This window comes from Ursus maritimus, unplaced genomic scaffold (genome assembly GCF_017311325.1).
Source record: "Ursus maritimus isolate PB19 unplaced genomic scaffold, ASM1731132v1 scaffold_10, whole genome shotgun sequence".
Lineage (NCBI taxonomy): Eukaryota > Metazoa > Chordata > Mammalia > Carnivora > Ursidae > Ursus > Ursus maritimus.
This window is the reverse complement of record NW_024423344.1, coordinates 2,226,710-2,249,415: the sequence shown is the minus strand read 5'-3', so window position 1 is coordinate 2,249,415 and position 22,706 is coordinate 2,226,710. Positions and strand designations below refer to the sequence as shown.

The following is a 22,706-nucleotide window of genomic DNA, read 5'->3' as shown; positions in this document are numbered from 1 at the left end:
GGGTCTGTAGTAATAGCCCCAGTTTCGTTCCTGATGTGGAGGATTTGCGTCTGCTCTCTTTTTATTCTTGTCAGTCTTGCTACAGCTTATTAATTTTATTGATTGTTTTGAAGAAGCAACTTTTTGTTTTGTTGATTTTCTTTATGGTGTTCCTGTTTTGAGTTTCATTCACCAACTCTGGAGGGCGTATTTTGATACTTGCAGCCAAGCATGGATGAGAATTCTAAGAAGGGTGGAGCAGGGAAAGGTAAGGGAGGCTCCTGTGCAGACCTGCCCATTTGAGAAGAGGGAGGTGAGCTGCAGACATCATGTCCTTGTCAGAAAGAGAAAGTGCTGGAAATAAGACACACCTTGTCTTCGTGGCAGCCTTGACCATGACACACTGTCTTGCCATTAGCTGTGATTTTGTCTGTCCCCACACAGCCGTGTAAGCTTGGCAAGGACAAGGGCTGTCTGGGAGCAAGATGGGCAGTCAGGTATCTGATGGAACAAGGTTGCTGGGTGCTGTTTTATTGTTTCACTGATGCTCACCCCATGTGTTCCCTTCCAGTTTGGCTTCAGAATTGGGATGCAGCAGCCCTTCGTAGGCTTGGAAAGGCCAGATGGACAAGTTTGGCTACAGTCTAGTAGCCCAAGATTAGGTCACTAGGGGACAAGATCCTGTTGGCCAGGAATGTGATTTTAAATCTATATTCTTAAGCTAATGATCACAGTAAAGGAAGTTGTGTTTGGACAATAAACCCTCACCCAGATAACAGCTGAGCTTGTACTGCCCATAAATTCTTGCCCCATCCAGGTAGGGTAGGTGGAGATGAGCTGGAGTGAATCATGAAGCCATCAGCAGATTCTCAGCCTGTTGGAATGTGTTGGTAATGAGCTTTGGAAATTGCTTATCTCAGGTTTTATTCACCCTTCTGAGCAATATAATTGTGAGGCTAGATTTATTTTCTTCCTGCCCTGAGCTGCAGAAATTCAGTTCTTGGTTTCTTTGTCAGGCAGGTGTAGTTTATGGGATCTGGATCTAATTCCTTTTATGAAGAATTTTTTCAGTTAATAAAGTGTATCTCAGAGATCATGTAGTAAAATCAACCGAGGAAACTTTTTGTGATAAACTCATTCGGGGGTTTCTGTTGAGTATAATTATGAGACTGTAACAGAGGAATTAGGAGTCTTAGCACAGGGAACCCCTGAGGATCATCTACTCATCAGTAACTTCAGTTTGTGTAGTAGTGAAAAGTTTACAAAGCACTTTCCTTTATATTTTTCATGATTTACAGATATTTTCAGATCATCCCATCTTAAAACCATGAGAGGTACATTGTTATTTTTGCCCTTCCAGATTCAGACACTGGCTCAAGGGGTTGAGTGGTTTGGTCCCCATTCTGCAGGCTGGGAGGGATCCACACCTGTGCCACTTCTAGGCTTCAGTGTCTGCACCTGTAAGTGGAGGCGTCTGTGGCTCTGCTTCTCCTTGGGAGGTGATGAGGATTGGATGGGGCCGTGTATGTAAAGGGCTTAGAACATGCCTGGCATATGGGACTGGTTTAGTAAGTGTTATGGATTGTGGTGCTGGTAATGATGGCCGTGTTTTCTGAGTCCCTGAATCCCGTGTAACTTTTTGTATGTGACAGCTGCCATCAGTGTGTTAGCTCGGAGCCGAAATGCTCCATCCTGGCCACAAATGTGAGGCTCCCGGAAGGCAGCAGGGGCCTCACCTGGGAGCTCTTTAAAAATGCAGCACCTGAGGGCCCACCCCCGGACCTGCAGAACCAGACTCTGCATCTTAATAAGCTCTGGAGGTCATTCCTATGCTCCCTGAAGCTCGAGAAGCACCCCCACCCCCCAGACCCTGATCTCAAAGCCTTGATGTGTTGTATTTCATCTGTTTTAAGGTAAACTGTTTTGTTTTGTTTTGTTTTAACATTTTAACATCTTAGTGTTATGGACAACCTTTTATTCTTTAATAGAACATTAAATACTAATTTAACTCTCAGTTGATCCAGCCTTAATTTCAGTGAGATAGAGTATATTCTACTGTCCTTTTTGTCTTTTCTCCTTCCATGTTCTTCTGTCTCTGTATGTCCCTTGTTTCTGACTTTTCTATCTGACTCAGGCTTATGATAGATAAACATGCAACTCTAACCAGCTTCTGCTTAGTGGAGAGACTGTTACCTGGCCACTTCATAAGCTATGATTTCCAGTCCTAGTTTTGTAATATTAAATGCCTCTGGTTATCCCAAAAGTAGGACTTAATTCACTTCAGTTAAAACACAAACACATTAGGACAAAAGAATGCTAGGTTGTAAGTCCGGGAGGTGTCAGTCGTTACACCAAATCAAAGCTGGCCTTCCCTGGGGCCCACGGAACTGGTTTGGGTACGGATTCCCAGATGGCGTCTTCCTTGTTGTGCTGGCCACGCACTTCACGTCAGCCACCCTCATCTAGCCTTTTGATTTCCGGGGTAGGGATGCAAATCACGGCCAGGTTTTCCTCTTCTTACTCATGGGCCTGTGTGAACAGAAGTGGGTTCCTCCAGGGGTGACAACCAGAAGCGAGTGGCTCCTCAGGCTTGCAGATCAGCTGTGCCCGTGCAACGTGCACTTGGTCTTGTGCTGTTAGCCAGATGAGCGAGTGGCCTGCTCTGTCAGGAATTGCCACACTTAAATTCGAATGTACGGCAAGCTCTTCTACAGAATGGGAGGTGACACAAAGGGGAACTGATGGGGTGAACCCATATTTTAGGGGCAAAGATGACCTGAAATCATAACTATAACTATGTCTTACGTTTCTCTCACATGTGCTGTGATCACATGGAGGTGATTTCTTCTCTTCTTTTATAAGCTAGTATTAATGTAGGTCCGGTTCTCCAAGTTCACATTAATCCTCAGGAAGTTTACTTCCCACATATTCAGCATTCTGAGTAGGAAGCCATTCAGGCAGTAAGCTGCCTCTGTGGTCCGTAGTTCTCTGAAAGCCTGGGGAGACCCAGCATTTCACTGACCACTCTTTTCCATAGACTGTCCCCCTGAGTTGGTGCCCTGTGACCAAGGAAGTACGTTCCCTGCCAATCACTCAGCCTTGTGTCTGGAAGAGAAACAGTACAAGACAGGGCAGTGAGGCTGAAAAAAAGAAAACAGAGCAGAATCAGGCTAAGTCACTTGTTTCACTGGCTTTGGGATCCGGGAAGGCAACAGTAGTCTTGTGGCTTGAGAGGCTCAACAAGAGAAAGCCTGTTCAAAGCAGTCGCTTACATGCAGTTGGAAGGTAGGGTTATATTAGAAGCTTTTCTTTGCGGGGAACGTGTTGGAAATACTGTGGACTGCTCCAGGCTATGGCTAACCTGGAATGTGTCCAGTAGGAAAAAGCTGAGGCTTGATTGAGCAAAATATTACAGTTCAGACATTGGCGACATCTGTCTGTGTGCTTGGCAAGAAGAGTCACGTAGGAGGGTGGGTCGTGTAAGGGGAGGTTAAAGGTGCCAAAAAAGACCCAGGCTTCTGCCCTCCACACCATACCCTCAACTGTAGGATTTTCTATATTTTATGTGTTTTAAAATTTAAACTTAAAAATTTAGTTTTGTTTTTTTTTTTTTTTTTTAATTAAAGAGATAATGTATAAAGTGTCTGACTGAACCTCCTTGTGGTTGAAAAGAACCAGCCTGCCGCAGCCCTACTCCCTGAACTCTGGGATCTGGAAATTTCTTTACCCTGCTCTGAGCCTCACGTCCTTCCAGAAGTGATGCGATCTCTCTCTGCCTGCTTCTTTTTTAAAAATATTTTATTTATTTATTTGACAGATAGAGAGCAAGTACAAGCAGGGGGAGTGGCAGAGGGAGAGAGAGAAGCAGACTCCCTGCTGAGCAGGGAGCCTGACGTGGGGCTGGATCCCAGGACCCTGGGATCATGACCTGAGCCAAAGGCAGATGCTTAACCCACTGAGCCACCAGGTGCCTCAGTTCTCTCTGCCTGTTTCATTCCTGGCCTGGGCCTCCAGCCTTGGGTAGGTCTCCTGGCATCACACAGGAAGGCATGTTTCCTCTCACTTCCTGTCCTGCGTCCTCCCATGCCCTTGCCTGCCTCATGCTGTCTTTCCTTCTTTTGTGTTCATCTGCTCAGCTTCAGGTGCAGCATACATGGAGTCCTCCGGCCTCCATCTTCCACATGCCCTATTCTGCTCTGCATTTCTTTTTTCTCTCACCAATGCAAAATTACACAGCAAAACTCTTTCTTAAGACATTTTTCTGCCATTTCTGCATTATTTATTCTACCTACTGAAAATATAGCCCAGACCTCGGTATTGATGAGGGGGAGCTGTCTCCCACTCCTCCAGCACCTGAAGCACGCTCATCTTTCCACCTTATTCAGACACCCTGGGTCCATTGTCCTGGGCCCACCTGGCCTCTGTCTTTCTTGTCTTCCAAAGCCTGGGGTCAGCTGTCTGACCAGCAAGTTCATCACCTGAGGACATTAAAGAGTTCTCTTGGCTTTAATTCTTCTAGCTCTTTTACCCTGTGCAGTTTCCCCAAAGGCTGTCATAGATCTGTCACAACTGTCCTTTTCCTCGTCACCATTCCTATTGCTCAGTGCGAGGACTGAGCTGGCACCTGTTTTGGGAGTGCAGGGCCTTTGGGGCAGATGTGTCACCTCCTTCACCAGGACCATCTTCCAAGTTAGTTGAGACCTCCTTTCACATTGGTTTTAAGTTCAGAGAGCTTCCTGTCCATGGCCACTTGTTCAGAGATACAAAGAGAAGCCTGTGCTTTCATCTGTAGGGCAGCCCTGAAAGGCCACTGAGGATCTTGGCATTTTAAGAAACCCCAGAACTGTATCAGAACCCACAGCCATGGCTCAGCAAGTGTATAGCGTCCAGCACTGACCACGGGAGAGGAAGAAGTTAAGTAGAGGCCATTCAAAGGCGACGTGTAGTCGGCCATCTGGTTGGAAGGACTCAATCCAGATACCACTCGAGGTGTGTTACGGAGCCTGTGACAGACCGCTGGGATGTGGGGCTAGAGGCAGGTGGCTTTGGGCAGAAACAGTGTCTGGCGTGTTCATACAGCTCCTCCTGCTTCACGCTGGAGCCAAGGTCCACGTGCCCCTGGTGCATGGAACTCGGTCTGGCTCCATGTTCCCAAGCTTCTGTCTGACTTGACGAGCAACTTAGACGCGGCTCCAGTGGACACTGAAGAAGTTTCTCTCCAGAGCAGTCCCGGGAGATGTAAGCCACTGAGGAAACTGGATTCTCTCTCCTCTGAAAGCCATATTTGCTGGCTGGGAATCATCAGTTAATTAGAGTTTTGTCTAGTGCTGATGGTCTGTAAGAAGTAGACACTTTTTATGACAGGATTTACCATTTTATGGGAGGTTACTTTCTGAGTAGCCACATTGGCAAGTAACAAAACCCTATTGGAAGGAGAGCTCCTGCTGATTTATTATTTTGGAGACACCTCCAGACCTATTAACAGACAAACATAATGAAAACATCAACCACATACTCAATTTTTTAAAAACCTGCTTGGCATGCCTGGATTTCTTTAATGGTGTTTAAAGTAAAAACTTCAATGCTAATATTCTAACAACCCTTAAAACGAAATGAAAATGCTCTTACGCTAACTCCTGACTCCCTGTCATCACTGACAGGTCATCAGTCAGTATAAATGATGGATTTCAGCTCCTCCAGGGTGAGCTGGAACGTTAACAGGCAGCAGGCAATGGGCCCCTGAAATAGAGGAGAGGAGGAGGGAAGGGGTCCCCAAGAGGAAGGCAGAGAAGCGAGGCTGTGGGTGAAACTGTGCAGCCTTGTCGCCTGGCCTCCTTTGCCTTCCGTGAGGCAGGCAGAAGCAGGGCAGCAGGCCGGCCTGTGACCTGGGGACACGGGGCAGGAAGCCCTGCTGGAATTACAAAGGAGGGGCAGGCAGAGATGGGTCCGTGCTGTTCTGGTTTTAGAGAGAGTGCTTATACTCCTTGGAGCAAACTTCTTTGTGAAAACTTTGGCCCCAGAGGACCCCCCCCCCCGCCCCCACCCCAATCCCCACCCCATTAAGGCCCCGCTGCCCTTGCTGACCGCAGTACACTTACATTTGCATGGAAGGGTAGATTCCTTCTGCTGTGTTTGTTTTCAGGTCAAGACTTTTCCTTTCCTTTCAGACTCTATAATACCATTGTTTTTCTCCCTGAAAGCATTGTTATCACATGGCACAGTAAGAAAAAACACACCAGCAAATTATTACCACTTGGGGCCTAAAAGAGCTCTGGAGCGTCCCTTATAGTGGGACAGTCTTTCCACTCTTTCCCTTCCTGTTTTTGATTTGTTTCCATTTAAACAGTTTAATTTGAAGAATATTCAAAGGGGAAAAAGACCACCTATGTTTTCCCCACCCTAAAGTAGTCAGCTGCTTTTATTTTACTGTGTTCCTGTCTTGTCTCTGTTAAGAATACTTTCCTTGAGGGGCACTTGGGTGTCTCAGTCAGCTGAGCATCCGACGCTTGATTTCATTTCGGGTCATGATCTCAGGGTCCTGGAATCAAGCTCCACGTTCAGCTCAGAGTCTGCTTCGGACTCTCTCTCACTCCCCCCTCCCCCCTCCTCCTGTGTGCGCACTCTCGCCCTCAAATACATAAATAAATCTTCTACAAAAAAGGAATACTTTCCTCAAGTTTCCATTTTTAATGGCTTAACGATATTTCTTTTAGTTGGTCTTTTTTAAAAATCTAATCTTTCCCCTATTATAAGTTGTTTTAAGGTAGTTCCAAGTTTTCTGCCACTATAATGCCTCTGTGAGCATCCCTTCCTGTAGAGTCTCTTCTTCTGGGGACTTCTCATAGAATAACTGCTGGCAGTGGGATCTCCGTATCAGAGAGGGGCAATATCTTTGCCACCTGCCAGATGTGGTGAAGACGCCTGCAGAGGATCTGACCCACGTCTCTTGCCGTTAGTAGTGCTCATGGGCTTGCCTCCCACCACCTCCCCAGTAGAGTCCACCTTGTGTCCTTCTGATCTCCTTCCCCCTGGGTGCCCTCTCAGTAGGCTCTGGACAATGGGTGTTTTATGAATCAGTGTCCTCTTGCATCAGCCAATGTGGTGTTCAAGCAGCTCTTCCATGAGTTAGCAAAATTTGCTTGAGTCATTCTGCAGGAATGTTTATGCCTTGCTTCCAAGAAAACTTGTAGGTTTTGGCAAGAAGCCGAGCAGCTCACAAACCTGACCGCAAGCCTCTGAGTAATAGTGGGGCTGCACTTAGCAGTCTTTTCTTTCTTTCTTATTAAAATCTTGCATTTGCTCCACCTTCTCCCTGGAAGGTAGCAGGGGTGGGGTGGTTGGAGCAGGTCTTTTTTCCTCTTGCTCTGGAGCCAGTTTCATGTTTCATGGAGGAGAAGTAATGCTTGTCAAAGAGTATAGAAAACACAACTATATAATATACAAATGGAGGAAACTAACTCATGGTTCTAATTTGTTTCTCATGAGAAACACTGTGAGCCATCACGATAGTTCTTAATTTATACTTCAAAGCCTGTAACTCTATTACTTTCTCTACCATTCACCAGGACTCCAGAGTTGGATGTTTCTAAAAAAGGGTCCCGAACCCCTTGCTCATACTTGAGCTATTTCTCCCTCAGTGATCATTCTCTTGTAGCTTATATAACCCTGAAGCATCTTTGTGTGTGGGGGGGAGCTCACTGAAGTTTAACTTTGTTCCGTCCTTGCTCTAATTAGAGACTGAGGTGGGCTCTCTTTCTGTAAGTTCTCCTTCTTGGTCTCTAACCAGAGTGATACCAGAGCAAGACCAGGGGCCTCTTCATGCCCTTGTTAGTTGCATTTCATTATTTGGCATTTTCCAAAGATGAAACTATTTCTGGCTCCCATTTCTCAGTTGAGACAGTACATTGAAGCTCAGACAGCTCTGGCTGGGGAGGGGCAGAAGGACTGTACATGACCTAGCACAGATTCCTGGGTAGCGAGCCCGCGTTCCTGGTGGCTGTGGTGGCAGCCAAGTTAAAGCAGTATTTGCACAAGAAAAACCTGAAAATTCAGGTTCTAGTGTGGTGAAAAATAGAGCAAAACAAAATAGAAGAAGATCAAAAGCTGGAGATTAGTGAAAAAGAAGTGGACAAGGAGGATGGCATGAATAAAATAAGGAAAGTAAATGAAAATGAGGGCATGCAAAAAGAATACATGAATTGAATCAGAAAATTGAAAATGAGAATGGGATGATCAGAGAGAAAGAAGAAGAATTCTGTGTAGGTAGCTGGTAATCAGTAGGGGAAATAGTCCCAGGAGATTCATTCATCAATACTTCATCCCTAAACTTGCCAGACCAGCCCCTTCTTCTGTGTCCGAAACACCAGATCAACCTTTCGCCTATTTTTGGCCATTCATTGTATCTTCTCTCCCATAAATAAAGGGCTAGATGGAAGACACCTGAAAGGGAGGACCATGCTCTGAACTTCTGTCCACTGTGAGGGTCATGTTGGCTGGGCCAGAGTGCCCATATATTCAGTCAAACATAGTCCAGATGTTGCTGTAAAGATATTTGATAAATGTGATTAGTTTATCATCTATAATCAGTTGACTTTAAATACAGATTATTCTCAGTCCCCTGGGCAGGCTTCATCCAACTGGTTGAAAGGCCTTAAGAGCAGAATGGAGGTTCCCACCATCAGCTCCTGCTCCAGATTTCAGACTTGTCAGTGCCCTCCGTCATGTAGGCCAATCTCTTGAAGTAAATCTCTTTATGTATATATAACCTACTCTCTGTCTCTCTCTGGTAGGACTCTGCCTGATGCATCCCCAAACCTTTAATTATACTTCAGGTTTCTATCACAGGAGTTTGTGTACTTTGTTAACTGTCTTGCATTTTGTCCTTACTCATGGATGACAGTCTTGCCCCCCAGCCCAGGATGGGCGTGCATTCCCAGCAGGCAAGGTACAGAGTGTGTGCGCCGGCATGAGTGTGTGCTGGTTGCTCGTGGGAAGTCTCAGGTTTTAGCTAAGGGAAGTAGGGGAAGGAAGGTTTCAATAAAGGGGATGCCTCACTGCTCTGGCCTCTCCTTGCTGAGTGATTTTTCAGGACATGATGCAAACCAGGTTTTAAGCGAACAGTGATCTAGAGTTCGTTGCTCTCTATCAATTTTTGGAATCTTTTTAACCACTTGGGGCTTTACTTTGTACGTGTGACTTGAGAATTTTACCACAAAATGGAGGAAGTACTGATAGCTGTACTGCCAAATGTTAATTGAACCACAGACACACTGGAGTGGGTGGGGTTTCAGTCCTCAAACAAGCATGCAGTGTAGGGTCTGTTTCCAAGGAATCGATGATCGGATCAGTGTGCTCAAATCAAGTGCCTGTTTCTGCCTCTTATGCCACTGTGATTGTCAGTTGTGATTATATTGGTAATATTAGTATCAGGGCCACGGATGTCACTGAGGGTGTGGGTGGAGTGGAGCTTAACAGCAGAATGAAGCAGCCTGAGCTGCAGCATATCCTAACCACGAGCCTTTGCTTCAGTGCTGAGTGGAGCAGGGGCAACTCAGAACCCGGATTGGCGAGCATCTTAGCTTCACTACTACTTATGACCATTTCTTTTCCCTGCATGTACTTCTGGGTAAAAAGTCAAGCTTAGAGAATCTACTTCAGAAAATCCAAATGGGGCAGAAAAAAGGAGTTAACAAGAAAAGATATTAAAACTTTCCCCTCTTCTCACTTGTTCAGCTAATGAATAGTAACTGATAAGACATAGATGGACATTTCAGAGAATGGGAATTGGAGGAAAGTGTGGCTTCTCCCCCACGTGGTGACATATGTGGAGACTCCTTCTAAGGCTTTATTTAGTCAGGGTCACTGTTAGCTCACATACTTACCGATCAAAAATTACTGCTCTTGAGTGGTTCACTTTTGGGGTATTTTGAAGTCCTTCGTAAGTCAGCTCTAAACATACTAAACACAATTACAGAAGAAGAGAGCCGAGGCAAATAGCATTGCACATGTAGGATGACTTCCATATTTGCATCCTTTACAGTTTGAGCACCATAGGGAAACTTCAGGCTGTTTGGGGTGTTGACCTGGAACCTGAGGGAGGGCCAGGGGGAGGGCGGGTCTGCAGAGCCCCTGCCTGGCTGCCTTTCACGGATTCCAGAGCTCACAGGGTTCAGGAATGCTGCAGCAAATGCTTTTAGGCAGCCTGGGGAGAGAACCAGAAGCCACCCTTCTGGCCCTAAGAGCTTGGTGAGGAGGGAGAGGAAGGCAGGAATGTTCTGGACACTACCATGGACCTTGTGTATACCATTGCCTCCTCGTTGCTGCCCCCTCGTCGCTTAAAAGCTTTGCTACCAGAAGTGAAGGGAGGTGAAACCTGTCAGCATTTGAGTAAACTGAATACATTAATTTGCTCTCCTTAGCTGTCCAGATGAACTTACGGTAGGATAATTTAGGAGAAATAGGAAATCCAGTGAGACATTGTGATAGCCTAGCAGACTAACCACACTTTGTGAGTGTGACACCATCAAGTGTTGGAGACGTTGGGGAGCGATGGGAGCTCACATACGCTGCTGGAGGCAGTGGGCATGCAACCACTCTGGAAAGCACCTGGCATTATCCAGTAACGTTGAAGCTACGTGTGCCCTAGGACAGTAGTTCTCCTCTTAGATGTGTGCCCTGGGAGCCTGGAACAGAACGTTCCCAAATATTCATGAACGGTAGGATGGATAAGTAAACTGGTTGTATACATCAACAAGGGTGGACAGACTACAGCTACACACAACACAGGTGAATCTTAAAGCCATAAAGTTGAGAGAAAGAAGCAAGTCACAAAAGAATGCACGGTGAGAGTCCATTTTGAAGAAGATGAAAATAGGCAAAAAGCGAACTGTGGTTTAGGAATATAAACAAAAATGGCAAATCTTAAAAATAAAAAATGGTTCTTACAAAAGTCTGGATGTTTGCCTCTGGGAAGGAGGGAGGAAGATACAATTGGGAAGACAGGCACGGTGGTGTCGGTGGGCGGGGGGTGGCGTACGCTTTGTAGTTACTCTCTAAACCACTTATGTATGGTTTGTCCACATCTTTGTTTATCTCACACACACACAAAGATAGATGGAAGGTAGTTCTCTCAAAGTTTCTCAGTCACACCTAAATGGTACATGCCCTTCGTGGGTGGCTCTATCTTCTCGGTTCTTTGGCTCCATCCCCTTTCTGGTCCCCCACCCCAACATCACCATGGTGGTCCAAATACCCCCCTGGACCTGAGGCACTGGTGTTTTCTCCCTCAGCAGCTGATGCAGGTGATCGAGGTAGAGGGTATAAATTCCCTTCCGCTCTCAACGTCGTGGGTGACTTTGAAGTCTGGAAAGCAGAGATGTCACAGAGGCCACGGAGGAGGAGGAGGGACAGCAGGGGGAGCTCTGGCCTCCAGTGTCTGAACAGGGAGGGCTTAGCCCAGACCTCCCAGGGCCACCTGGAGGGCAAACCGACTCTCTATGTTGGCCATGGGGCCTGATAAAGCCCTCAGATGAAAGCTTTCGTCTGCCACATAGACATCCTCTCAAATAGGACAACAGACATCCCTTTCAAGGGAAGGTAAAGGATTTGCTCTGTAACCCAGAGCAAATGCGGCAGAGTAGGGTGGGTCATTTGTCTGAGCCTGTTCATGGGAGCTGGGTGGATGCAGTGTGTGTGGATGTGCCCCTGGGGGTAGGGGCAGACATGAGATTTCCACAGCACAGCATTTCATCCTCTGCCCCGGGACTCCAGTAACTGGGGGCTGCCACGGCTGCCAACGGAAGAGGTGTCAGCCAGCGCAGCCACGCTTGGTGGCCTTTTTCAGAAGGCAGACTTGGCCTAGTTGTCAGGCAGAAACATCTCTCTCCTCACCATGCCCTGTTTGTGAAAGAAACCACTCAGGAAATACGAACTGGAGACTTAACAATAATTCTAGCAGTGTGACCAGTGCAGACGTACAGGAAAATCTGACGGCTTCCTCATATCTGCCTTCCTGACAGCTGAAATGCCCAAGGTGAAAATCACCTCAGATCGAGAGGAGCTGGCAGTGGAGTACCAGATCACGCAAATTTGTGCAAATGCAACCCTGCTCGTTGCAAAAGCGGTGCGAGGTCGAGGCTGTCTGAAGAACAGGGCGAGTAACATAGAGGGCCGATTTGACATCTAACCTGAACACATAACAACTTGCCTCTTGCTTTGCCATTCACATTTGCAGAAGATTCCAGGGCCCCACCTTGCCAACAACACACAGTTCTAAACTGCATTTCATCAAAGAATGTCATTTTTACAAACTCATTAAAAGCTGGACAAGGCTGGGCTTGCAGGCAGGCAAAGCCTGGAGAACGACTCTTTAGTTCTTTTGATGGCTCTAGTCTTAGTGTCCAGATCTCAGGCAAATATGTGAAAAGTCCTTCTTGCCCTTATCCACCAATACCCTGCTCTTACTTCGCCCCCTTCCCTTCATCCTCCCCGCCTCTCCAAAGCTGTGAGTGATACACAGCTGAGAAGGTAGAGGAGGGAAGACAGCGGAAGGGGGCACAGTAGGGCGGCAGGTTGATTACAGCCATGGAAAAAGTGAGTTGGTGTTTGACCATTTCTCAAAATATTATCTTTTCAGAATCTGTTTATATGTTACAGTTTTGTCATGCAAAGTCTGACAAAAATACTATTTGAGCGCTTTGGAGAATGTTTTGGGATCATACTCTAAAAAAATTAGGTTGAAAGTGAAGGCAAGAAAATTGTCTTTCCGGAGGACTAATCTGTGTGCTGCCCCATTTTCTCCATTCAGGAAGGAATAGTTTCTCCGAGTGACCTTGACCTTGTCATGTCAGATGGCCTGGGCATGCGGTATGCGTTCATTGGACCCCTAGAAACTATGCATCTCAATGCAGAAGGTATGCTTTGCTTCCATAGGGGCGAAGATGGGAATTCTGTGCTGTTTAATGGTCTTAGGGGTTTTGTCAACAGTACAGTTTTGCGTTTTTTTTTTTTTTTTAAAAACTGAATAGAAACAATATCATATGTAGGAGACAGTGCCAGCCCTGGTGACTCACAGATAGGGGCTGTGTCCTGAGATGTCAGTCCGCATGGAATCCAGGATCCTCAGAGCTCTGTGCGGCAGACAGCACTCAGGCGGGAGTGGAAGGACAGACAGATGAGGGTGTTGTCATGGACACTGCCACATGGCATCCAGCCTGACGGCAGATAAAGTTGTGTTTTCCTGAGAAAGATGATGCAATTACTTACAGAGGTAAGACAAAGATAAGGGAAGTGACTACCTCTGCTGTACGTATCTTCTGCCTAAATATGAGCGGCTTCTCCGTGTGACTTGCCTATTTTAGGGCACAGGCAGCAGTTCAGGGCAGGCCAGTCATTTACCCCGGAAGCCAACTTCAAAGGGCCTGGGGAGGTAGGTACAGGCCCATGATCTAGTGATTCTAACAGAAAGATAAGTTGAGGAAGGTGAGAAAGCCTCCAAGAATGAAACTGTCAGCCACATTTTAAGCGATTCAAAAACAAGACGCTATCTGAAAAACAAGCCGCTATCTGAAAAACAAGCACTTAAAACCTACACCAAACTGAAACAAAATAAATCTTAAAAGCTATGAATGACATCGGAAACCGGGGATGTACTATATGGTGACTAACATAATAAATAAAAAAATCATTAAAAAAAATAAAAAAAAAAATAAAAGCTATGAATGAAAATCTAGTAAAATGTCACCTCAATGTCATTACTACTCTCAGTGTTGAAATTATAAGTAACTTTTATTACCTTTTTGCTTTTCTGTGTTGTCATAATTTTCTACAATTATTGCCATATTATTTTAAAAATTAACATGTAAAACATATGTAGAAAGAGAAAAGGAATCTTGTATTCAGCTCCATGGTCTACATTTAACCAAAATGTTGAGAAATTGGGGCTTATCCAGGAGAAGGTGGCCAGAGAAGAGCATGTGTGCTCATGGGCATCTGTCTGTCCGTGTCTTAGGTGGGGCTGGAACCAGATTGAAAGAGTGGACATGGCAGGCAAAAGACAGGCTTGGGCTTAGTACATGGCAGGAAGTTTCTAGTAACTGAAGCTGACGTTGAGGGAGAGGGTCATGCTACGAGTGGGTGAATAGGGCAGCTGGGTATATATTGGGTAGAGACACCTCTATTGAAGTGGGAAGTTGCGATAAGTGACCTTTGGGAGTCTGATTAGATTTTATAATTCCATGATCTTTGGGTAATAGTTCAATTTTTGCCACCATAGTGAAATACAATTTTCAGTGAATAAGTCAAGGCAGTTTTACCAGTCATATTCTTGCAGGGACCCTTATGGTGGTTTGAATGGACTGGTCGTTGTCATGCAAATGTGGTTCAGTAACTGACTTGACTCCTCCTTAAAACTGAGCATGGCTGAGAGGTACTGGAGGAACAGGGGACTCTCTCCTACAATGAGCATGTTACTTTTGTAGTGGGATGACAGTAGAACACGGGAAGATAATGTAAAGAAAGAGGCCCTCATAAAAGTGAAACAAGAGTTTTGAAGTATCATTAAAATAAAGTCTTGGAGACTTTCAAATGCTTTTTCAACCAGCATCTTAAAAGTGGAGAACATATTTAAACATTTGATGTATATATAGACACTGTTTGGTAACCACCATGTTTTTCTCTTTTTAAATTTTTTTTTCTTCAGAAAAACAAGATAGTTCAGGTATCATGAGACATCAGTAGGGAGACAACTGAGAGCAGCTTTGACTCTCAAACAAATAGAAACAGAAGCCAATGAAACCAGAAACTCAAGAACCAAACAGTGTGGCAGACATGAAGGAGGCCTGTAACAATTTTTCAAACAAAGCAGATATGATAAGAGAACCTAATTGGCTTAATATGATAATCGTGGACGGATGCAGTTTTCAACTTCAGAGCATTCCTAAGACCAGAGTTGGCTGTTATAAGATCTGGCTTGGAACCAATGGAAATGTTCATTATTCTCCACAATGTCATCCAAAATATATCAAGATTGGGGGCGGGGAGGAAGAGTTGTTGGTTTTTTTTTTTTTTTTTTTGATGTTGTTTTCCTAAAGCCACCATCTCAGGTAAAGGCTAGTTATTAGTCTTAAAGCTACAGTTTACCTAGAAGTGGTAAAAATATTTTAGAATCTGGTTTCTTTGTTTTTGTTTTTATTGAACATAATTTATTGAGTTCTTGCTATGTCCAAGATACTAATACAATAGTACACAAAACACGGTTCCTGCCCTCTTGGAGATTGCATTTTTTGAGTTCCTACTAAGTGTCATGCAATCTTTCTTACATTATGTTTATTTTTAAATATACATGGTCTCAGTTAATATTCCAGTAACTCTGGGTAGTACCATTTTGAAGTCTACTTCTTGAAATTTCAGCAACAGCTGAAATTTATAAACAATCCATAGATGTCTCCTTATGTAGATACATAAAAGGACATGGTGAAAAATAATTAGAAAGTGTTTTTAATCTAATAAAATGGCCCCTGAAAAGCTGGAAGCCAGCATGCCTACTTTGCCTTTTGGCTGTATTTTAAAGGCAACCCCCATGAAGGGCAGGCTCTCAGAATGGGGGAATCTAGTCAGTGGAGCCGGTCAGCCTGGTGCCTCCCTGCCTTCCAAGCTAACTAGCTCTGTGCAAGTGAGTCTCCCCACCTGTAAAATGGGGAAGGCAACATTGCCCACCTCACAAGGGTGGTGTGAGAATTAAGCCAGATGGCAATGCTTGGCCAGTTGGCTGACACACATGAAGTCCCTTAATCAGTGTTATATTCATACAGAGTTTGGTCTCATTTTTAAATTCACTACTCTTAGAGTTTTTTCTTTTAACTCCCCCAAAAAGGAGTACAGAATGAATACACAGTAGGACATTTTGCAATAGGATGGTGAAATCTCCAGACTTTAACTGTTTGGTTTGTTTCTTAGCTAAGCTTTTAGACCATTAGTTCAGCAAAGAGAACTGCTCCGTTTTATACCTGGCAGCATTTTGGGCGCCTCCGGGGTTTACTGCTACCTGGGGAGTGACTGTCTCAGAATCAGCACCTCTGGAAATCACCTCCAGCTGAAGCGAGTGTTTACCATCCTGCCTCATAAAATTTCCTCCTTTGTATAGATGCCTTCTCTTGCTCTCTCTTTTTTCTAATCTACATGCCTACGTGGTGGGTTTGGCTCATTTACATGGAGCTGTAATTTTCAGGGGAACAGGTGAGTTGCTAGCGCTGGGTCTTTCAGGAGTTAAGGGGCCCAGGTAGGTTTCTGTCTCCACCTGCCTCTCCTCCCTGACCTCAGGTGAGATCTCACTCACTCAGGTGGGAATTAGATAATGTTGCTCTGTGCTTTGGGACCTTTTTGATCTTCCTTAATAAGTTCTGTGAAACTCTGTCTTTTAAAAGCAGGTGAATTCACGTAGGTGTGGGTCTATACGCTATGAGAAAACCAGACTCCTCTGGTGTGGGTAGCAGTTAGGGCTCTCCGAGAAACTGAATACCCAGAGCGTGTCATAACAGCCACTTTCACGGTCACAGCGGAGCTTTGTGCCTGCTCTGTACACGGAAACCAAGGAGGGCTCTCTGCCTATCCGCCCACCATGCGTTGTGCCGAAGGTTCAAGAAAGCACACTGTCTTGCCTTTGGGGACTTGCAACTAAAGAATTCCAACTTAGAAAGCACGAAGATAAGCTAAGTCTAATCTCATGAGAATCAATTCTTTTCTCCATTTTTTCTTACTCCATATAAGCATCTCTTGAGAAATTAGGTTCAAAGTCTTCTAAAACGCTAAGCTCTAGAGAGTTTTGAGAAGTATACTGTTGAACAAGGCAGACAGGGGCAAGGAAGTGTAGAAGAGAAAACATAGGGGAAGGCCAGATTTCATAGTAATATAAAGGAAGGACATACTAGCCGGATAAAAGGTGAAGTGGTTTCTTCTCCTTGACATTTCCAGTGAATTTGGTATTGTGGAGTGATTGCCACTCAATTCTCCTTTCATAGTATAGAGAAGCCAAAATTATTGTTGGAGATGAAAATCCTCCTTTTAATACTTCTCTAGTGGAAGAGGAAATGTTAACAAATAACAGTGACAGTGATAAATGTCCTGGAACATTGTAAACACTAAGGCACAGTGCAGATCTTGGCCATAAGTCACCATGAACTTGTATCTTGGGCAAGTAGGAGAGCCCTCCTGAGGGTGTCAGGCTTCTCTGCAGATGAAGCGGGAGGGTCTGCACCTGCTCTGTGAGTGCCTTAGCTTCACTACGAACAACGAGGCTGTTTATCCCAAGAGCCTGAGTGCATGTGACAGAAAGTGTTTTTATATTAGTGAGAGTGAAATTATAATTCGTTTCCTGAACAAGATGGGAGAAGGTATGAAATGTATTTTAGGATTTTTACCATATTGTATCCTATTTTGAAGAAATAAATGCTCTTTAAAACAACAAATTTTATACAAGGCAGTAGGGAAGAAAGTTCTCGAAAGCCCTCAGGAGATTAAAATTGGCTTCACAGGGCCAGTGAAAGGTCAACACTCATTGAGAAGACTTGAAGTCATCCAGAAGTGACATGTACGTGAATTGATTCCTGTGGCTTCTGGCCGCTCACGTTGCAGTAAGGGGACTCGGTTCCCAAGAGAGTATCCGTGGAGCTTCTGTTTTCTGTGTGTGCGCGGAATCCACAGCTACAGTGATTCTTCCCTGTTTTCTTATTTAATATCCTTACAACTTACTCGACTCTTGTGTGTCTGCTCCCCTGAAAGGAATAAACTGTATTTGTGTCTAGATTTTATCACCTTTAGTTTGAATAAATAAACAAATAGATAAAGTGAAGTAAATAATTTCCAAAAGGAAATAAATGTACAGGTTGTTTCCTGGGTTCCAGAAATGCTCAGCCACTCAGGATACCTGGTCAGTGCTGGCAGAGTTAGGGAGCCTTTCCAAACTCTGAATTGTCAAGTCACACTTAAACGTTAAATGAAAAGGAGCTCCTTATTTTATTTTATTTTTTTGGTAACTCCTTATTTTAAAAAGAGAGTATCCACCACTTCATTGTAGGTGCTAACGTCAGAAAGGTTGGTATGTTTGAAATGTTTACCCTTCAAAATGGTTTCTCTTCTAAGAGGGAATTGGATATAATTTTAGCACACTGAAAGAGAAAGAAAACTATTTGAGCCAAATTAAATTGACACTGAGTGAATTTAGGCTTCACATCAGTGTAGGTCCACCAAAACTAAACCCCAAAGAAGCTGTTTTTTGGTTTTTTGCTTTTTTAAAAAGAATATCCCGTGATGGTCATTTTTATTTTAAGTTAATCATACACAGTTTTTGTGGGGTAGGTGAGAGCCAAGCTCTGGGATCTCTGCAAATTCTACAGTTTTGTCTGTTCCCTTGTTATCTTTTAGCCTGACTGATTGACCGCTGAGTCTTTCTGGCTTTGAAAAATGTTGGAAATGGGCCAAAGGTAGAAGTGCAGGTGGCTTAGCCCCTGTCCCCAGCGGGGCCCAGGACTTGGAGACGCCTCCTCCACATACCTGGGCCAGGCTTCTGATCTCATGTCCAAGTGCACGCCTGCACTGGCCCGGCCTCAGCTGCCTCCCAGGGCAGGGGGCGGGGGACGAGCATGAGAGGAGCTCCGTTGTCTGCTGGGCAGAGCGGGTCAGGGCAAGCCAGCCCCACGTCGGGAGGTGATGCAGCCTGATTGATGTTTCCTCTGGGCACATCTCTGATTCTAAGAGAAAATATGAGCTTCGGCCTCATGCAGCCCACAGCTGCTTCTGAGTTACCGTGCTTCTGCCTCCCTTCCCCCTCCAGGATAAGCCTCCTCTTCATGTGTTTCTCCATCAGAATCCTAGGGCAGGGCCCTATCTTAGGATCCAAGACATTGGCTTCCCGAGGGCCCCGAAGCAGAGCAGCGCAGCCAGGGACAGATGCCCCAGGGCATGGGGTGATGGGGCTCTGGTCTGCTGGCCAAAGCTGAAGCAGGTGTACATGTGGAGCTCGCGTCTCAGAGAAATACGGCTGTGTTAAGGAACGGGCTGCCAGTAGACACCCAATAAAGTGGTGACTAGAACTCATGGAGTAAGAGTGAAACGGGAGACAGGTTTGATTGGATTTTCATATCTTGGGTTCTTAGGAAATGCATTCAAGCCATTTACACAAGTAACCTTGTAGACACATTGTTGAAGGAGACATTATTTTTTTTAAGATTTTATTTTATTTATTCGACAGAGATAGAGACAGCCAGCGAGAGAGGGAACACTAGCAGGGGGAGTGGGAGAGGAAGAAGAAGGCTCATAGCAGAGGAGCCTGATGTGGGGCTCGATCCCGGAATGCCGGGATCACGCCCTGAGCCAAAGGCAGGCGCTTAACAACTGAGCCACCCAGGCGCCTCTGAAGGAGACATTTTTAATGAAAATAAGACTTCATGTGATATTAGCCAATCAGTGCAGGAACAGGCCCACTTGAGAGTCCATAAGATGCACTGACAGAGGCTCCAGGGTCCCATCATGTTCTAGAATTTTAGGATCTGATGGAAAGCTTGAGTAGTGATGTTGGTGAGGAAGCTCATTCCCCAGTGCCGGCTGACCGAGGTGGGTGCCCCCCCCTGCACGTTTTCTTCATCCGCAGGAGGGAAAGACTGTAGTATTCTGACCGAGGGTGAGACCCTCGGAACAGATTTCTTAGTTTGGAGTCAGGCAGTGTTCTCATGTAGTGTTCTTGCTGATATTGTGGATTCTTGTTTTCATATGATTTCAGGTATGTTAAGCTACTGTGACAGATACAGTGAAGGCATGCAACGTGTCCTAAAGACATTTGGACCCATTCCAGACTTTTCCGGGGCCACAGTTGAAAAAGTTAATCAGGTACGTAGACTCCTTGTAGAGAATTGCGTGGGCGGAGCCACGGGTGAGGTTCTATCTTTGCCTTTTATTTTGGTGGCTCCTCATTCCTGTCTTTGCTTGTCCACAGTTCTGTCATGGTCGTAGGAGACCTTAGAGCAGTGCGACCAATGAACGGGTAGCTCATCTTCATTGTTTTAGAGGCACTGTAGGCCTCTGTGGATTTGGAACGTTAGTTAATTGAGGGTTTCCTAAGCTTTTGTCTTCAAAAGCAAATTCAGTTTGCGTAAATAGGAACAATTACTCTCCTGGTAACTGAGTTCCTCTTCATGCTTCGGTTTTTTCCTTTCCTTTCCTTTCCATTTCCATTTCCATTCCATTTCATTTCATTTCATTTCATTTCATTTCATTTCAAATTTCCTTTCATTTCCTATTCCCAGGCCATGTGTGTGAAAGTTCCCAATGATCCAGAGCACTTAGCTGCCAGAAGGCAGTGGAGGGACGAGTGTCTTCTGAGACTTGCCAAATTGAAAAGGCAGATGCAGTCCCAGTAGCTACTGCCCTTCTTCACCGGGAGTCCTTGTTGGCGGAATTGCAAGCACTTAATCCAGCTGCTCTGAAACAGTGGGAAGCCAGGTGGTCTTCATGCAGATTCAGAGTGGGGCTGTGGGATCTTCTGATCATTCCCTGGCCTTGGGTGTCACAGCTGCACTGGGTTCCCAGGGCTGTTGACTCCCTGCCAGCTGGTCAAGCAAGAGAGCAAATTGTCTGAAGATTTTTACCTTTTATTTTTAGTGTGATTCTGTACGGCTACATTTTATAGTCAATGATTGTGGTTTCAAGTTTATTTTAATCTGTAGCAAGGTATTTTTGTAATTATTTTCTAATCTGCTTCTGAATACCCTGTGGCCCTGCATTGATGAGGCACCTACCTTCATTTTGTTAATGCCTATTCTGAATAAAAATTTTTGATTGCATAAAGACGTCCTTTTTCTTCTGTTTTTTTCTGAGAAAGACAGTGTTTGATTCTGGTGATTGACATATTTCAGAGTGACCATGATGAATGAATAAGCAAAAACTTTCTTCTGGGTCCTTTGTCAGCTGTTCAGTAAAAATCTGCCAATTTGGGCCAGTGGCAATCCCAAAGTGGATTCCACAGTGAGTACCCTGGAGCTCTATGGTCAGATGTGTTTGGGAAACTTCTTCCACTGCCCCACTCTTGGGCACTTACATGTCTATAGGAAATCAAAGGCTCCAAAATTCTACGGTAAATATACCTGTTTAACCCAACACCCCATTATCTTCTTAGACATGGAGTCTTGTCCTAGCACTAGTTTCCGGACCCCCACCCCTGTGAGGCCAGCATGTCACAATAGCTTAGATCACAGGATCTACCACAGGCTCTCTGACAGCCCAGTGACACTCCAGCCTTTTGACTTCAGGTGACCAGCTTCCCAGCTTCACCTAGTAGGGAGAAAATTTTCAAGGCTATGGTGGTGTGAGAACCAGTGTCCCCAGTGAGGAACTGTGTGGCAGTCGTTATTCTGGCTCTGTGTGCACATACACTCATCCATCACGCTCACTGAGGCGACAACGCCTTTTGAGCAGCTGTGATGCAGCAGACATCAAGCACGTAGTCCCCGCCTTTCAGAAGTTTACTGTAAGACAACAAAGTATTAGAATAAAGTACGATAGTGCCCCAGAGGATGACATACACTCCTGTGTATCATAACTCCGCCCCGGGTGTGTCCTAGAAGGTCTCCCAGGGACAGCCTTTGAGCCAAGTCTTGAGTAACAGGCGAGAGTCAGCAAGACTTCCTGGCAGAGGGAGCAGAGTGGAGAAGGGTGCTGGGTGCCCCGGGAAGGTGGGGTGGTGAAAAGAGAACTCTGGAGTGTTGCTGGGGCCAGATGCAGGTGGTGAAGAGCGCTGGGTTCATACCAATGTGTAGACCTCACCTAAAGCACTGGGGAACCTAAACGGTCTGTGGGTTGTGAGTGGCCCAGGTGGGAGCTGATAAGGCAGTGAATTAGGAAAGTATCCTGGGGGTGGAACTAACAGTCATCACTGACGACCTGAGAAAGGTGACACCAGAGCTTCCTAAGTTGGCAGCTCTGGCACCTATGCAGATGTCGATGCCATTTTATAAAATAAGGAAATGAGGAAGAAGGGGCAGGAAACCTGAATGTCTCACATATTAAACTTCACTGAAAAAAAGAACGTAGCAAGACATGAAGGAGATTTTCAGCCTTAACAAGGGTCCTTCTCTTCATCTGATTGAGTTTTAGATGCTCCTTAAACTTTGATGACTCAGTGCATCACTCTGTGACCTACTGGTAGGTTTGTGAACTGAGAAAGTCAAGCCCTTGCTTTTCCCTATAGCTTCTGGCTCCTGCTCCTTTCCCTTAAACATACATACTCCACCCGCCCTCTTGTCTTCCCAGAATTGCCACACTGTTCTGAAGCCCTGCCTGATTCCTTCTCTTATGGGCCCATGGAGGCCACCATAGTCTCTGGACCCAGGCTTGGGGTCCCTGAAGATGACTTCACTGGGGGATGTGGGGTGTTGGTTTCACAGCATCAATGAGCCATGGGAATTCCAGAAAAAGTAGCCGAGGGAAGCCATTCAGCCTAATGCTGCAGGCCAGTATGAGGGAGCAAGGAGGAGCATCCTGGTGTCCCTTGTGGTGTCGTGAGCGTGGAAGACAGCAGTGGGGGCAGTTTGGGGGCACGTTCATTTACATGTTTGAATTCTGTTTTCATACTTGTGCTGCTCTGAGACACATGCAACAGAGGTACACTCAGGCTCTGCCTATAGTGTCACAGTGTGTAATGAGGAAGGGTCAACACAAGGGGTTGGCTGCAACAGTGACGA

General features: G+C 45.4%; 1 protein-coding gene across 1 annotated transcript in view; it reads left to right on the top strand.

Moving 5' to 3' along the window:
* Positions 1–20,810, top strand: part of CRYL1 (crystallin lambda 1) — a 157,178-nt gene extending 136,368 nt beyond the window's left edge. Inside the window, exons 6-8 of the mRNA XM_040621238.1 lie at positions 12,785–12,890; positions 19,751–19,857; positions 20,274–20,810. Coding sequence (XP_040477172.1) covers positions 12,785–12,890; positions 19,751–19,857; positions 20,274–20,387 — 327 coding nt within the window. The 3' untranslated portion in view covers positions 20,388–20,810. The remainder of the gene's footprint in view (positions 1–12,784; positions 12,891–19,750; positions 19,858–20,273) is intronic.
* The last annotated feature ends 1,896 nt before the right edge of the window (positions 20,811–22,706 follow it).